The 16,236-nt window shown below is 39.4% G+C and overlaps 2 protein-coding genes across 3 annotated transcripts; one reads left to right on the forward strand and one right to left on the reverse strand.

Annotated features, from left to right (window-relative positions):
* Nucleotides 1-1,728: 1,728 nt before the first annotated feature.
* Nucleotides 1,729-2,073, reverse strand: LOC137734314 (uncharacterized). The gene has a single exon (XM_068473604.1). The coding sequence runs from the start codon at nucleotides 2,071-2,073 to the stop codon at nucleotides 1,729-1,731; it is 345 nt and encodes a 114-aa protein (XP_068329705.1).
* A 5,514-nt stretch (nucleotides 2,074-7,587) lies between these two features.
* On the forward strand, nucleotides 7,588-16,142 carry LOC137735608 (protein REVEILLE 3-like). Of its 2 annotated transcripts, none has more exons than XM_068475041.1 (9): nucleotides 7,588-8,051; nucleotides 9,237-9,294; nucleotides 10,335-10,458; nucleotides 10,541-10,714; nucleotides 10,837-10,965; nucleotides 14,174-14,283; nucleotides 14,429-14,488; nucleotides 15,392-15,508; nucleotides 15,588-16,142. In XM_068475041.1, exons 1-8 carry the CDS (start codon nucleotides 7,750-7,752, stop codon nucleotides 15,497-15,499), a joined length of 1,065 nt encoding a protein of 354 aa, XP_068331142.1. In that variant the 5' UTR covers nucleotides 7,588-7,749; the 3' UTR covers nucleotides 15,500-15,508; nucleotides 15,588-16,142. The 2 variants fall into 2 exon arrangements, with proteins under 2 accessions (XP_068331142.1, XP_068331143.1); XM_068475042.1 differs by having other exon boundaries at nucleotides 10,547-10,714.
* The last annotated feature ends 94 nt before the right edge of the window (nucleotides 16,143-16,236 follow it).

Here is a 16,236-nt window from a genome sequence, read left to right on the forward strand (position 1 = left end):
TACTTGATGCCATACTTTTGGAAGAACTTCGCCATATCTTTGCCCACGAATTGCAGGTCGTTGTCAGTGACGATGGATTGAGGGATGCTAAATCGACAAATGATGTTCCTCCATATAAAGTGCTCTATGTCCGTTTAAGTCGTGGTCGTCTTGGGCTATGCTTCTACCCATTTGGTGAAGTAGTCGTTTGCCACGATCATCATGCATCTGCCCCCAGTAGCAGGTGGTATAAGTTTTACCAGGTTGATTGCCCACTGCATAAACGGTCAATGACTCGTATGTAGATGTAGCTCGCTAGCAGGCAGTGCTGGTATAAGCTTATAGCGTTGGTAGCAGTCGCACTTTTATACTAACTCCTTAGCATCTTGGTGCATGGTAGGCCAATAGTAGACTGCGTTAAAAACCTTCTATGCTAAGGATCGACCTCCGAAGTGATTTCCACAAACACTTTCGTGGATTGAGCTTAGAATCTTCAAGTCATCCGGAGCCGCTAGACATCGGAGATGTGGTCCGGTGTAGGATCTTCGAATGAGAATGCCGTTCCACATGTAATAGCGTGTTGCCTTGATTTGGAGCTCCTAGACTTCAATCTTTCCGTGGAGAATGTGCCATTGACCAGGTAGTCTACAATGGAATCTTGCTAGTTTGGAGTTGTACTAACCTGTGACACCTCGGCTACTGGCTTTGCCTCTATGCTTGGCTTGTCTAGATATTCCTTCAAGATATAGCGTTTAAGTTGGTGGTTGAAGGCAGAGCCTAGGCCGGCTAGTGCATCCACGTGAGCGTTGTCTGCCGTCAAGTCTTTTGCCATTCGAAGGCCTGCTAGTAGGGTTTCATATTTTGTTTCATTGTTGGGTACTTTAAAGCCTAGAGTGATTGCTTGTTCGGGTATCGAATCGTCTAGGGTGACAAAGACTACACCTGCTCTCGAACCTTTGTAGTTGGATGAGTCGTCGACATGCAAATGCCAAAAGTCTCCATCGGGTAGAGCAGGTGCGGCTAGGGTGTGCTCGGTTGCCTTCGAGGCGTCATTAGGTCGCTCTGTTGCGTTGTGAATGCATGACAGGGAGTCGTGGAGTTGGGACCATGTTACACATAGCAGGAGATGCTCAATTGCCGGTATTGGACCATTTTAAAGCTAAATTAGGGTCAGTTAGGGCCGTGTGACGCGCAGCTGGAGGTAGTGCTCAACTGCCGATACATGTTGCTTCTATGTAGAATCTTTTGGGGCGACGAGGACAAAACTTGCTTCCGAGTATGTCTTTCCACTGTTCGTATGCCATTGGCGTGTCTTTTGGGCCGAGTTGTTGTGTTCATCAGAAAACTTTGCATCTGCTAGGGTCTACGCCTTTATCTTCGGGCGTCTGGATTGAGCGAAATAATGCATCATGAAGATGATTGCATGCGTTTGAAGGTAAAACTTGAGCTTTCGGGTTGCAACAACTATCGTTAAAGTTAGCTTTTGAATTTCTGATAGCATCGAGAAGAGTTTTTGAACTGTGGAATATAGGTAGTCGGGCTTCCACGTCTTCTCGTATGATGGTAGAGCTTATTGCTGCTTCAGATACCATCAAACATATGAATAAGTCCTCATCTGCTTCCAGTTTGGATAATATAGAGGTGATGTTGGGTACTTCTTCAAGTCCTTGAATGTGCATTGGCGAGCCTCGTCCCAAAGTGTATGCTTCTCTGCTAGAGCGAAAGAGTCTGCTAGAGTTAGATCTTCTTTCATATCAATTTTCTTAATAGCAGGTGGTCTGGTGGAAGTCCTTTTTGGAATGCTACTCTAGCTATCGAGTCGTTGCACCCAACTATCATTGCCTTCTCTGCTTTGAACCTCTTCACATAGTCACGAATCGACTCTTTTGGGTTCTTCTTGACGTTGAACAAATGGTCGGACTTCTTTTTGATCGAGCGATATGATGAATATTCTTTGGTGAAAACCAAAGAAAGTTCGTCTAAACTCTGGATAGATTGTGGTGGTAGGGTGTAGAACCAATCTTGTGCCTCGCCTTGTAGAGTGGTGGTGAATATCTTGTACATGAGATCATCATTGTTTCGATAGAGGATCATTGCGTTTCAGTAGTGCTTTAAATGTCTATCCGAGTCTTCATCCCCTTTGAAAGATATGAAATATGGCATAATGAACTCGCGTGGAGGCTCTGCTTGCTCGATCTTGTCCGTGAAGGATGACCTACTTATGTTGGTCATGTTCCGTCGTAGTGCCTCGTCTGCGACCTCGTTGCATTGAAAATTACGCAATCGCTCGGTCAAGAGTCTCTCTACTTCTTCTTGAATTTGCCTTTGTTGGGGGTAGTAGAGTTCTCGGCTGCCTTCAGCCGTAACTTGCTGGTCTAGGCTGCTCTTCCATGTGTTTGGGTTGTATATACTGCGGCTGCTGGTTAAGCTTGAGCCGGATTGAGTGACTGCTTCTTTTTGTCCGTCGCGCTGCCTACTCCGATGTAAGGTGAATGATGCTCTTTTTGGGCTTAGCCGCGAATAAACACTTCGCCTAGAAGGTTGTTCATGTTGACTATCAGAGTGTGACCCCAATCGTGAATGTACGCTCGTATGTGGGCCTAGTTGAGAGTGCACGCTCCTCCGCGCTCTAAGATGGGAGTATACACTATCTCGGGGGCCCAATTGGGAGTGTACACTGCTCGAACGCTCGGTTCGTGGCTGGTTGAGTGGCTGCTTGTCGGGACACTGCTGGAAAGGTTCTTTGTCTCCTTTGTCTTACTTCAGGACACCTCGTTTGGGGCACGTTGCATCTCAGTACGCTGTAAGAGCTGGTTCACCAAGGTCGTCTGCTGTGCGTGGGCACTCGTCAACTCTATGACTTGTCAAGACAAGTGTTGTTTTCCATTTAAGTTAGAATAGCTTGGAAGGAATGCGTCTCCTTAAGCAGTGGAAGTGTGGTAGACTCCGGGCACGAGATTTGAGTTAGGAAATGTCAAATCCGCAGAAAAATATGGTGAAAATGCTCCCAGTTCGATTGTCAGTTTGGAAATTTGGAGCCAGGACGGTTGAACTAATCTTGGATCAATTTAGGTCTTGGAAGGCCACGGGAGCAGACTAGGCCTTAGGAGTAGGCTGGGCCACGGGAGTGGGCTGCTCGGTGAAAGCAGGCTGGGCCACGAGAGTAGGCTGGTTGGAGAGAGTAAGATGGGCCACGGGAATGGGCTGCTTGGCATGTGGCACACATGGGTGCGAGGCTAGAGCTCGGCTTGGCAACGCGTTGGGCTTGGAGTGACATGGCTTAGGCCATGGTTTTGGTGTGATGGGCCTTAGATGGCACGGCTAGGGCTTGCTTAGATGGCATGGCTTGCGCCGTCGTGGTGGTGCCATGGACCTCGCCGCAGATGGTGGTTGTGGTGGCCACCGCAGTGGTTGCCATGGTGGAGCCCTATAGCGATGGTGTGTCTCCACCTATGATCACATTTAGCCTCGTGGATCACCACAGTCCCATTTCTTGAATATTGGAATTTTCACTTGTGGAATTTTCTAAATTTCTAGCCATTGTATTTCTCTTTTACGTTTTATCAAAGAATCTTTGCAAATAAAAATTTCTAATAATAAGAACGTACGAAAAATATACAAATGGACAAGAAAAAAATAGAGAAAAACCTTTTATGCAAGAGTCTTTTACGAGTGTGTGTACTTCAATTCTCAATGAAAGCACCAATTTGTGGATGCAAATTTCTTCCTCCTTATTCTTGGACAAAATTGCACCTACAAAACAAATAACACATTTGGTTAAGGCCAAGAGCCTCATGTGCCCACAATGAATAGAGGGCTTTGGCCGAAGAACATCTGATCCCAAAGTTAAAATTTTGAGGGAAAAATGTTTGAAGAATTTAGAGAATTTTAGCAAGAGAATTGGAAGTGAACTTTGAGGAAAAGAATGAGGTTTAAATAGGAGAGTGGCCGGCCTCCTAGGGTGACAGAGGACCGGCCACCTAGCCTTGTTTGTGGGCTGGGTTCTTGATTTGTGTTAATTTGGAAGTTATGGAATAATTACCTAATCAATTAGCTAATTAATAGAGTAATTGCCTAATTGATTAGCTAATAAATATAATAAAAAGGAAAGATTTTGGGAGTTACATTGTAGAGAATATTGGATGAGGATGGATGAAATAGATTTTGAATTGTTACCTATTTTGGGCACTTTTGACTTGGTTGAAGGATGATTGTCTGCTGCTTGCGCGTATAAATCCCGGTATGCCTTAAGGGTATTTTTGTCCTCTTTTATTCAAAAATCCACGTGTCGCCTTGTGATTATTTTTGGCTTCACACAACTAATATTAATACATGAGTATTTTGCCCATTAAATTAATCGTGTGGTTAACATTTGATTTGATAATTAAGTCGTTAAACTAATCGGGTTTACTGGTTTAGTAGTTGCCGAATGGATTGGGCTTCTCTCGACTATGCTGGTAAGAAACTCTAGAGCTTTCCTTCCATGTCTTTATCTTTTGGAGAACAATATATTATATTTGAGAGATACTGACGTCATCTCAGCATAGCCCTTTGAGTGAAAACAATAAAATGTTTAATATTATCTTCTTATATAAAAAGCCGACATGTATTTTGAATAGTGATTTTTGTCATTTTAATAGTGTTTTTTTAATAATTAATTGTTTTGTACAGTTATTTATTTATTTATTTATTTATTTTTAATTAGTACTTCACAATAGGCTAGTAATAATGTGATTTAATCAGTTGTTCATTAAATATTATTTTTTCTATTTTAAACACGTTTAAAACATCTTAAGAGGTGTGTAATGCCGATTATAAAAAAAAAATTTCGCACCCGCATAATAATATGATTAAATTAGTTGTCAAATGATTTTTTTTTTTAATTTTTAACAAACGATATTATCTACACTAAAGAGGAGGGGGTGGGCTTAGCCTCACAATAGGTGAGCAATAATGTGATCCAATCAGTTGTTATTAAATATTATTTTCTCTATTCTTAATGTAAATTCAATAAAGACTGATTTTATTATATGAATTCAGCTGTTTTGATTAATTTCACGCGCGTACATAAAAACTACTTGTTACTAATGAGGAGATATTATCTACATTTGAAAAGGCCACCAAAATGAACTTATTTATTATGAAAAGTTAAATAAAAAAAGGAGGGCTAATAAAGATTTTTTTTTTTTTTTGGGTGGTTACACAATGATATGGCAAGAGAAGATTATTACCTTGCTTGCAATTTTTTTTTCAAATGTTAAGAGCAACTGGTGGTGGAAGGCAAGGACAAGGGCATATAAGTTGTCTTTTGTGCAACTTAACTAGTTTTAAAAGAAAAAGAGCTAGGGCAAGTAAATATTTATTTTTTATTTTATTTTTATACTTTGAAAATAAAACAAGGGGCTTTTGGATCTAGGTCCAAAAACTTAGGTAGTTTTTGAGACCGAGTCCAGTTATTCAATTACATATTTTGATATCAATTTTTCCCTTTCAGATAAAAATATTTAAATTCTTTAATTTTTTTTATCATTTATTCAGTTTTTAAATTTTGAATATTTAAATATTCAAACTAAAATATTATCTAGTAACTACCTACTATTTATGAAGAAAACAAAACAAAACCAATATAATCTAGTAACTACCTACCTATTGTCACATCCTGGCTCAGGGTCCACCACATCCCGAGCCCGCTCCGCCACCGTAGCACGATATTGTCCGCCTTGGGCCCCGACCACGCCTTCACGTCTTTGTTTCTGGGAACTCACACAAGAACTTCCCAGTGGGTCACCCATCATGGGAATGTTCTCGTGCGCTACTCACTTAACTTCGAAGTTCCCATGGAACCCGAAGCCAGTGAGCTCCCAAAAAGCCTCGTGCTAGGTAAGGATGAGAATATACATATAAGGATCACTCCCCGGGCGATGTGGGATGTTACACCTATTGTATAGGAAGAAAAATGCTTTATACCTACAAAACAGATATAATCTACCCGCAAAACAAAAATAAAGTACCTATTGTATTGGAAGAAAAATGCTAGAAACCCACATGGCGGAACATAGAAATATAAATATGATATAATATACCTCCATTAAAGGAACGAATTTGGAGGGAAGAACACAAAAATATCACCCATGAAAAGAAGAGACAAAAAAGAGGAGGATTGATAGAGGGAATTGTTTGGAAGAAGGAAAAAAGGAGGGATGAAACGGACTGGGGGTTGAGGTGATTATATGGCTATAACTAATCCTACAATTAAGGGATTAGTTAAACCACAAATAATCTCATAATTAAGAAATTTTGTATATTTACTACAATTCGTAGGCTTAAGGGGTAAATATGGTACAAACTACAAATAAACATACATGGAATCTCAATTATTGGACCTATTTCAATGAAGTGGACTAATTCTACTAATGGCTCACAAAATTGGATCTATATCAAGTTACCCCATAAAACAATTGTATAATTCTAATAAATTATTTCAAACATAATAAATTTGATGAAAAACATATAACCAACTAGAAATTGAAACAACAATATAAAAAAATCTAATTTTGAATTATTTTTCCCTATTTCTTTTTTTTGAAATTCTTTTCTTTCTTTTTTTTTCATTTTTTCAGATTTTTCTTTTATAATTTTTTCTTATTTCTGGTTTTTTGTTTTTTTTTTATAAGTTTTTAATGTTAGATCAATCTTAGGCGTTAATTTGAAATCAGATGCACCAAATTGCGCCACATGACGAACCGTTAATATTTTTAAATTTTTTTTACTGTTGGAGCAATCCACGTCAGCTAGTTGTTGGAGGTTTTGTGATATCTGATACAACGGGGCCCACCACTACAGGGTTTGTCGGGTCACTATCCTTTTGGGCACGTGTAACACATGTGTCTGAGATAAAAAATAAAAATAAAAATAAAAATATTCTCTGCCGTCATGCTACGTCAACTTGTTCGAAGGCAACAAGCCTGGCTTGAGAAGGTTGGGCATTTGGGCTGGCAGTAATTGGCCGACCACTTGCTCTTGATTTTATGGACTGCTAGAGAGATTTTTTTCTAGTTAAAAAGCAATATTGTTGCTTTTACCCTTATCTTTTACCAACAGGTGAAAATGCGCTATTATTTTTCCATTACCCAATGGTAAGGTGACTGAAGACTATTGCCCGACTCTCCACGTTTGCCACCCTTGAAGTTGAAGCTGCCCAAAATCTCTCATTTTTCGTTTTTAATTTATTCTAAACTATGACCAATTACATCGTTAAAAAAAAGGGGAATTTTTAAATGAGATAGCAAGGGCACTTGCCACGTGCCACTCCGAGTATGCCCAACACATACTTTGATACCATATCTATTTGCCGCCACGTGTCCGGTCATACCCAAGTTGGTAATATCCATATTTCAGTGTCCCTGCCTACCTCAACATCAACGAATGCAAATATTCATATTTCTTCTAACTCATAATTTACACTTTTATTTCAACAAATGCAAATATTCATATATATATTTTAATATAAAAAAAAAATCTCAATAAAATATTATCGTTAAACGGTCAATATCCACGTATAAATATGAGAGCAAAATGGCCCAAAGGCGGTTACATTCTAAACCACATTTCATTTCCTACCAAAATCACAAGGCAAAGCAAAGCAACAAAAGCCACCACAATTCAGAGGGAAAATTTCACTTTTTTGTGGTTTATTTACAAACTTGATAGCTTTCACTACTTGTATTTGATAATTTCAGCTTTCGGCTTGTAGCTTTTAGCTTCTAGCTCATGGTGTCTGTGAATCCAAACCCACCTCAAGGTTTCTACTTATTCGATCCCATGAATACCAATATGGGTCTTCCGGGACTCAGTTCTATGCCGCCACCGCCGCCGCCGACGACTGGTGCTGCTTCAGCTACGGCGGCGACCAGTACGACTGCTGCCTGCACGCCGTCGTCCGCGGCCGCAAACGCCGCGTCGATGTCGGCGGATGATCAGAGCAAGAAAATCCGGAAACCGTATACGATTACCAAGTCGAGAGAAAGCTGGACGGACCAGGAGCACGACAAGTTTCTCGAAGCTCTTCAGCTGTAAGGAGTTGGCTTTTTGTGTTATTTGTATTGTTTCTTTGGTTTCTGTTTGGTTGCTAGGAAATTTGGGACAGGGTATGGAAAATAGTTGAAAAGGCTGCTTCTTTTTTAATCTAATTAAATAAGAATTAAATGGAAAATCTTTTCTTTCAGTTAATGGCGGAAAATTTGGGATTGGGATGGTGCTTTTTGTTCTGTAAAGGATTAGCCCATTTCTTATTAAACAATTAGAGAATTGGTGCCTATTGAAGGTCCTTCAGTTTTCGGATATTTGCTACTTGTAATGTTTGATAATTTGATGGGTTTTGTATGTGAACTTGTGCTAATTAGATTAATTTTGCTAAGTTGGAGCTAAAATTTTGTCCAAGGGATGTCTTTACGGGTTTGTATAGTGAGTGAGAGATCAGGTGCTCGAGTGTAGGTAAAGACTTGCATGTTGTCGAAGAATGTTGTTCTGAACATTAGGCTGTATCTAAATTAAAAATCTTGCTCTAGTCGATCCAGTTGATTGGATTTGTTCATTCCAGTGGAATGTTATGTTATGTAAGTTGCTGATCTTGGAATTTGAGGAATTCAAAATCCCAATTTGGAATTTACAATTAGGTCTAGTTCTTGATATTTGTTATAGGTTTTACAAGGTACTCATTACATAGTTTGCTATCCAAGAAAAATAAGATCAACGAAAGGTATCAGGTCGTACTGAATATAATACGATTCATTATTTTATTTCCGTTTTTAGATTTGTTGAATAGATGCCTTGCTTCAGTAGGTTGTTGAAAAAAACTAAAGAAAAGAGACTAGCAGAAAAGTTAAGTGTAAGTTATGTATGTCAAAGGTGGCAAAGGCCAATTTGAGTCAGTCCCCAGTGATTAACGACAAATGGATAATCTTCAAAATGTATGTGTGTCAATGGAATGTCTTTATAGGCCGTTTTTATCAATTTGGTATTTAGTTTCTCTTCTTCTCATGGTCAAGATGTATTACTGTTGATTGTGACCACTTGACATAACTGGTTTATGTTTAGCACAATATACATGTTTGCATGAGTATATGTGTCTATACATCTTTTATATTTGTGTGTGAGGTGTGTGCATGAGCTACTGCGCATGTAAGCTTTTCGGTTTTAATTCATGTGAATTGTTCCTCCATTATACATTCTTATGTTGTTTGCTTGGGTCGACTCAGATTTGATCGTGATTGGAAGAAGATTGAATCATTTGTTGGCTCAAAAACAGTTATCCAGGTGACTACTTATCATAGTCAGATATATCATGTATCTGCGTATAGCAAAAAATAAAAATACAACAATATGCTTAATTTTTTATTTGAATTCCTTTTTGCTTTAAAGTTTGTATAATTACTTAAAGAGTGATGCTAGATGGTTTTTGTTGTTTTACATGTGTATAGTGAAACGCTTGTAACTTGTAAGTGATCTCTTGTGGGTACTAGAAGGATCTCTAACATTTTTATTGGTTCCGCAAATTTCATTTTGTAGTATTTTTGTTGATTGAAGTTAGATAGTTGAGGCAGAAACTGATTATCCTTTGAACTCGTGGATAGTGAACCAATATGGAGAAATTCTAAGTTAACAAATTGTCAAATGACATAAAAATAAGGGCTACCTACATTTTACACCCTCTAGGTTTGAGGTGGTATTCAAGGGCCATGAGGTTCTATTTTCTCACATTGCACCCTGAGGCTTTGAAATTATATCAAAATATACCTTTTGTCTCGCTGAACATTCAATCCTCCATTGAATTGATGAGTTGTTTTTGTCAATATAATGCAAATATAGCTTACACGTTAGTCCATATAAGAGTCTTAAGCTCACCATGTCGTCAATTTAATGAATGATCCAATAATCAATCTGACCAAAGGCCGACATTGATACATTTCGATACCTTGTGGTGCAAAGTGAAAAAATTGAAATTTCATGGCCTATTTTGAAAATCATCCAAACCTGGAGGGTGTGAAATCTAGTCAGCCCTAAAAATAACATCCTTTTAATCATGTGTATGGATTTCAAGTTCACTATTTCAAGCATGGGGTTTGCTTAGCATAGAAAAATAATTAAAACGAACAGTTTGGACAAGGTGACAGAGAAATACAGGCCTCTGCAATTCTTATCTTCTCTCCTCCTAGAATTTAGATACCATCTGAGAAATTGTGTCTTAGTAGGCCCTGTATCTACTCTGTCTTGTAATCTTTCTTTTGGCTGCATTTGAATGCATATGTGAGTCATGTCTTCGTTGTACTAAGGGCAAATGATATTCCTGTCTTCAGATCCGTAGTCATGCACAGAAGTACTTTTTGAAGGTTCAGAAGAAAGGGACAAGCGAACATGTACCTCCACCTAGGCCAAAGAGGAAAGCAACTCACCCATACCCTCAAAAAGCTCCCAAAAGTGGTCAGCATAGTCAACCATTGTTTCTTGTCAATGCTTCTTATGGTTTTGATTGAATTAATGCTCATAAGTTAATATCTGGCAGCTGCAGTTGTATCTCAAATAGCTGGGCCGTTTCAATCTTCATCTAATTTGCTTGAACATGGATTTGTCTACCAGCCAGATTCCTCATTTGTGCTTGGAACTCCAGTTAATGCTGCAACGTTATCTTCTTGGAGTTGTAATTCTGTGCCACCAGTCAACATGTCACAAACTAAAGGTTTCATTTTTTTTTCTGCCTGCCTTAGTGATCTAATCTTGATCAATTTGACCATAATAAGTTGTTTTCCCTATCTTGTTAAAATGTTACTTTTTTCCTTTTTTATTATGCTTTTTTCTTAGACGAAGGAAGGTTATCTGGGCCAACTGTTACACATAACTCTTGCTACAGTAGTAGCAACGAAAGCAACCCGATAAATTGCAAAATGCGTGAGACAGTTGATGGAGTAGGTCCTGGCCAGCCACAAAGAGGTAAAATTCTCCCTTTTTTTTTTTAATGCCTCTTTTAGGTGCTTGAATTAAGAAGTCTTAGGGCTAGTTTGGGTTGCTGTGCTTTTCTTAAAAAACTACTGTGAAAAAAGTAGTTAAGTGTTTGGTAAATTTTAGTGCTAAAAGTGCTTTTAGCAAAAAAAAAAAACAGAAAAAAGGTTATTGTTTACCTTCTTTTTGCTGTTTTTGACCCATGATTTTGAAAAGAAAAAAAAACGACTTTCTTTTTTCATTTACCACACAATTAAGATCCCAACTTTTGTAAGAAACTACTTTTAAAAAAATTTAAGCAATCCCAAACCAGCCCTTGTTGTGGTTAAAGTTATAATAGTTGCTTAAGGAGGCTCTAAACAACCTAAAGGCTTGGCCTCATCCCGTTTGGAGAATGACCCTTATGGCACGGCGTAGTCAATTATTCTTGCAGTTCAGATAAGATTCGGACCGCCACTTCTCTGAAAGCATGGTTCTTGCCTCCCTCTCTCCTCCCTCCTTGGAGCTCGTCCATTCGTTGAGCGATCCCTTGCTCTCACGTTCGAATGTTTGCTGGTCGTTTAGGCCGGTGAGTGAGATTTCTGCTCATTGCAGTCACCTTCGGGGTTCTTCGCACCTGGATAGTACCAGGATCCTTGTGCCCCGGCCCTTGATCAAATAAAGCTGCCCGCCCTATGACCCACAATTTAAAATGAGCCTTGCGACGAGACGCGGACATTCCCCATGTTGCGGTTCCCTCCGGTCCGTTCCCAGGTTGGGTTAGGGGAACATCCGAGCGATTGCCTTTGCGGATCCAAACGCGTTCACAAGGCGCACAATAAAAATAAGACCAATAGAGACTTCATAAGGGATCATTTGAGTGGCAGATCATAATGCTCCTAGAAAGGCATATTCTGAATATAGAGGAGTGAAAGTTCCCAACAATCAACGAGTTGATCATACCCTTCTTTGAACCATACGAGCATGTCCTCTGCCAACCCCCCCCACCCCACCACGCTTACGGCTCTATACCCCTACCCAACTTGCCCCGGCCCCCGATCTTCCCTTTCTGTTCCTCAAGGAGCGGATCGTGGGAGCATGGGGGGGAGGGGGGTGGTATCTGCTTTTGACTGATAGAAAGCATCCCTTTTGTCTCTCCTGACCCACAAAAAATAACAATTGAAAAAGTTGCTCTTGCCGCGTTGGAGACATCTTTATCTGAGGAGGCGGCTTCGTCGTCCGGCTCCACATAAATGATATTAGGATCGGCCGGCTCATCCTCGGAATCCGAAAATAAAATAGAGACATAACGGATTGTTTCAGTGACATCTAATCAAACTGAATAGGATTTGAAGAGTTGTCACGGTCATTCACATCAATTTCAGCAGGCAGGAAAGGCGCGGAAGCTACCGTTTCTAGAATGCAAGCAAGGTAGCTTGCTTACTCTCCTAGTAGTGTACGTTGGCGGCAAGGAAGGAGGCATTGGGACCATACTAAAGTAAAGAGGCATTCGGGAAGCGACTAGTCACTTCTGGTGAAGCTTCTAGAAGGCCAACCACAGTATCTAGAGAGATCCATATACCAGTCATGGGCGATAGTGAAGCTTAGAAAGGCTGAAGTAGTAGCTTCTAGGACAAAGTCAAGCCGATACGATAGTCAGGCGAAGGGAGCGAGACCAAGCCGAGCCACTAGTGGGGTGGCGAAGGAGGCCTACTATACGTATACTGGATTAGTAACCAGTAAAAAAAAAAATCAGTGAACTATTGAAGCTATCAATGTGATTGATTAGACAAGTACCAAGGGCTTTCGGTAGACTTCTTTCATTTCTGAATTTGCTTGCAAAAAGTCCTTGCATTAGTATGAGTTCGTTGATCACGTAAGGCCGATCTATCTTGATGACGAATTCCACGATAATGAGAAATAGAAATTAATTGTTCGATGTCTGCCCATTCTCCCCTCTTCAATTCCCAATGAACAACATGATCTTGACCTATCATTTGTTCAATTTGGTCGATCTAATACTTAGTTAACTCTTTTATCTTTATGTTCCCACCAATGTTTTAAAAAACTAGCCTCAGGGCGCGCCTAGGGCGCCTTTAAGGCTGGGCGCGAAGGCCAACGCCTCTGTTTTGAGGGAATGGGCAGAAGGCGTCACCGGAGCCGCCTAGGCAAGCCTTAGGGTTTTTTTTATTTTTTATTTTATTTTCTTACTCCCAAACCCAAATTTTCGGTAGGTTTTAACTGCCTCATACCTCTTCCTTGCACCATCGTCTCTCTGCTTTTTTCTGATTTTTATTTTTTTTATATAATGGATGTGTGTGTTGTCTGCGTGCATTGTTATATGTTTTCTCATTGTGCTTTTCATCCTCTATTTTATATGTATATATAAAATATAATAAATGTATATATATTTATAATATATGTGTGTGCTTAGGTTGATTATTGATTAATAATCTTCTTGTTTTTAATATAATATATGTGTACGCTCAGTGTATATATTAAAAAATTTAGGTCCCGTGAGGCTTCGCCTTACGCCTAGGCCGGGCTAGCCCTTGGAAGCCTTGCCCACACCTCACGCTTTTAATACACTGGTTCCCACTGATACCTAATCAATAATGAACCTGAATGGCTTTTCTAGGTCCAATTCCATCAATTTTTGCTGAGGCAATTCTTACTTGTTCATCGGCAACTGATCTAGCTCCTGAAATATATGACATTCTGGATCCTTCCTTTTACTAGTCTTCTCGGCTGGAATAAAAAATGGGCTGTCTCCTCTCTGACGATCTTTTCTATAGGTAGAACTGCAGTGAGCGGTCTAAACTTCGACCCCTATTTCTTTCTTTCTTAAAAAAAGTAAAATGAATCTAGCCAAAAATAGACTCTTGCAGAAAAGAATCAAAATAATATGATGTGCTCCTTCTTGTCTATAGATCCTTGAGAATGTATTACCTGCTTCATATGGTTTGGCAATATTTTGTCATTTCCTATAACAGCACAAACCATGGAGGATAATCAATGTTCCTAGCTCTGTGATGTCCATGTGATGCTTTTAGATGCCCCATACTGTACACGGGTCCATAATCTTCTCCTTCGGCATGTTCGGAGTTGAAGATGATGTTTACGTGCAATTGATATGTTCCTTGGTGTTGCAATGTTTATCCTGCGTTTATGACATTTTTTGCAGTTCTGTTGGTATTAACTATAGTTCCTGTATATGCAGTTTTGCCAGATTTTGCTCAGGTGTATAAATTTATCGGAAGTGTGTTCGACCCCAGTACAACTAATCATATGGAGAGGCTGAGACAATTGGATCCCATAAATTTGGAAACAGTAAGTCAATTTTAGAATCTCTGTAACCATTATTTTTGGCAATCATATCATCAAAAGGGTTATTAGAGCCCTATTTCTAAAAGAGTTGGATGGTCTTGCTCTAACCGCTAAGTTTACTGAGGTGTTCTATTTTGCTCCTTCCCAGGCATTTTTGCTGATGCGGAACCTCTCCATTAATTTGACAAGGCCTGAGTTTGAGGACCATGTAAGTATTCGCCGTCTCAACTTCTAAGATCCAATTGTTTGCACATTTGCACAAAGAGGCAACACTCTAATTGTTTGTCTTCTACGGTCTTAAAAAATTTCCAAACCTTCGCACCTCCCAATAACATTTTAATTTTTGTATGACAGCTGTAAACTGAACTTTCATCGTTGCATTAAGAATAAAATAACAGTCTACTTCATGAAAATATAGTCGTATGTCAACTTAACTCACAAAAAGGTTAGTGTGTGGTGGCTTTACATGGTAATAGTTGATTGGTATTATTTCATCATGGAGCTCCAGAATCTGAGGAACCGATGTGTCTGATAGAGAGAGGTTCAATCAGTTTAAGAATGGCATGTTCAGCCACTTAGTACTACGGTCTAGTGTTATTCTTTTTACTTGTAAGTGAGAGGTCTTAAGTTCGATTCTCGCCAAAGGCGAGCTTGAACCACATTATTGCTAGCCCATTGTAAGGCTAAGCCCACCCCCTCTCTTTTAGTGTAGATAATATCGTTTGTTGAAAAAAAAAAAAATGGCATGTTCATATCTTTTGTCCGTGATTGAACTGTTGCAAATTATACCCTATTCTCATTGGCAGGCAGTGGTTGCCACTCAAGTCCATGATCTACTCTACTCAGCTGAACTTGTAAAATGATTATAGGAAACTATAACATCAATTTTGTTGCATAAGAAGATCCAATAGTTTGAGCATGCACGCTCTATCCATCTGAAAAGTTCTTTAATTTCTGACTTCAGGCAAACTTCTCCGTGCTTTGCTTGTGTCTGTGAGCCTTCTAGGACGCATCACGTCAATACTTTTCACTTTCTAAGATTGGTCTCTTTTCTAGCTTCGACTATATAATATGGTGTATTTGCAACTAACGGTTCTCTTTATCTACACAGAGAAAGGTAATTGAATCGGATGGCGCCAGCTCAGTCAAAACTAAATCCAATGGCAATTTCAACTTGTCTCGCATTGTCAAATCAGAGAATCCCATCCTATCTTCTTGAGAGATGAAGGTAAAATGGAAATTTTAAACTCCTCAATATTTACAGCGAATATCCGACCCATGCTGACTCTTTTACCTACGGATTTCAGGGCAGAGTGTTGAACGACCAAGTTCGCTAACAGTTAATAGCGCAGAGTGGCTTTGTATATATGTAGAATACACGGTTTTGAATACATGTAGCTTGTGAGTGGACCAAACCCAGTTTTGTGTGCAGACCATACTTGTAATTTCGTCATGAAGGAATGTGGAATGATACAGCCAACTCCAGTGTTTGTTCCGGAGGCCGTCTTGTATAGTGTTTCGAGGATGTTATCGTTGATTGTGGACTCTATTTCGTTGCAATTGTTGTTTTTCGGTTTTACATAACTGGAATAAAAGTAGGACCTCAAAATGGTGCCAAACAAGGGAAACCTGCTACTGTTAAGTAGTTTCCCCGTCTCCGTCTGAAACAATAAACATTATGCAGAAAGTTCATACCTCTGGTCTTTTTGACGTTGAAGCTTCTCCGGTTATGTCCGGTCTGAATTTAGATTATAAGCTTGTTTGGAGGTGATTTTAAAATGGCTGAAAGCGTTTTTGATGAAAATATTTTTGGAACCAATTCTTAGTAAATATGCAAATGAATCCCGAAAAAAACACCTAAACTGCTTCCTGGAAGAAGCACTAGTGTTTTTATTCATTTTTGCCATTCTATTTCGTTTTCTGACGAGATGAACGTTAGTGTGGAGACGGAATCGT

This window comes from Pyrus communis, chromosome 5 (genome assembly GCF_963583255.1).
Source record: "Pyrus communis chromosome 5, drPyrComm1.1, whole genome shotgun sequence".
In the NCBI taxonomy this organism is placed as follows: domain Eukaryota; kingdom Viridiplantae; phylum Streptophyta; class Magnoliopsida; order Rosales; family Rosaceae; genus Pyrus; species Pyrus communis.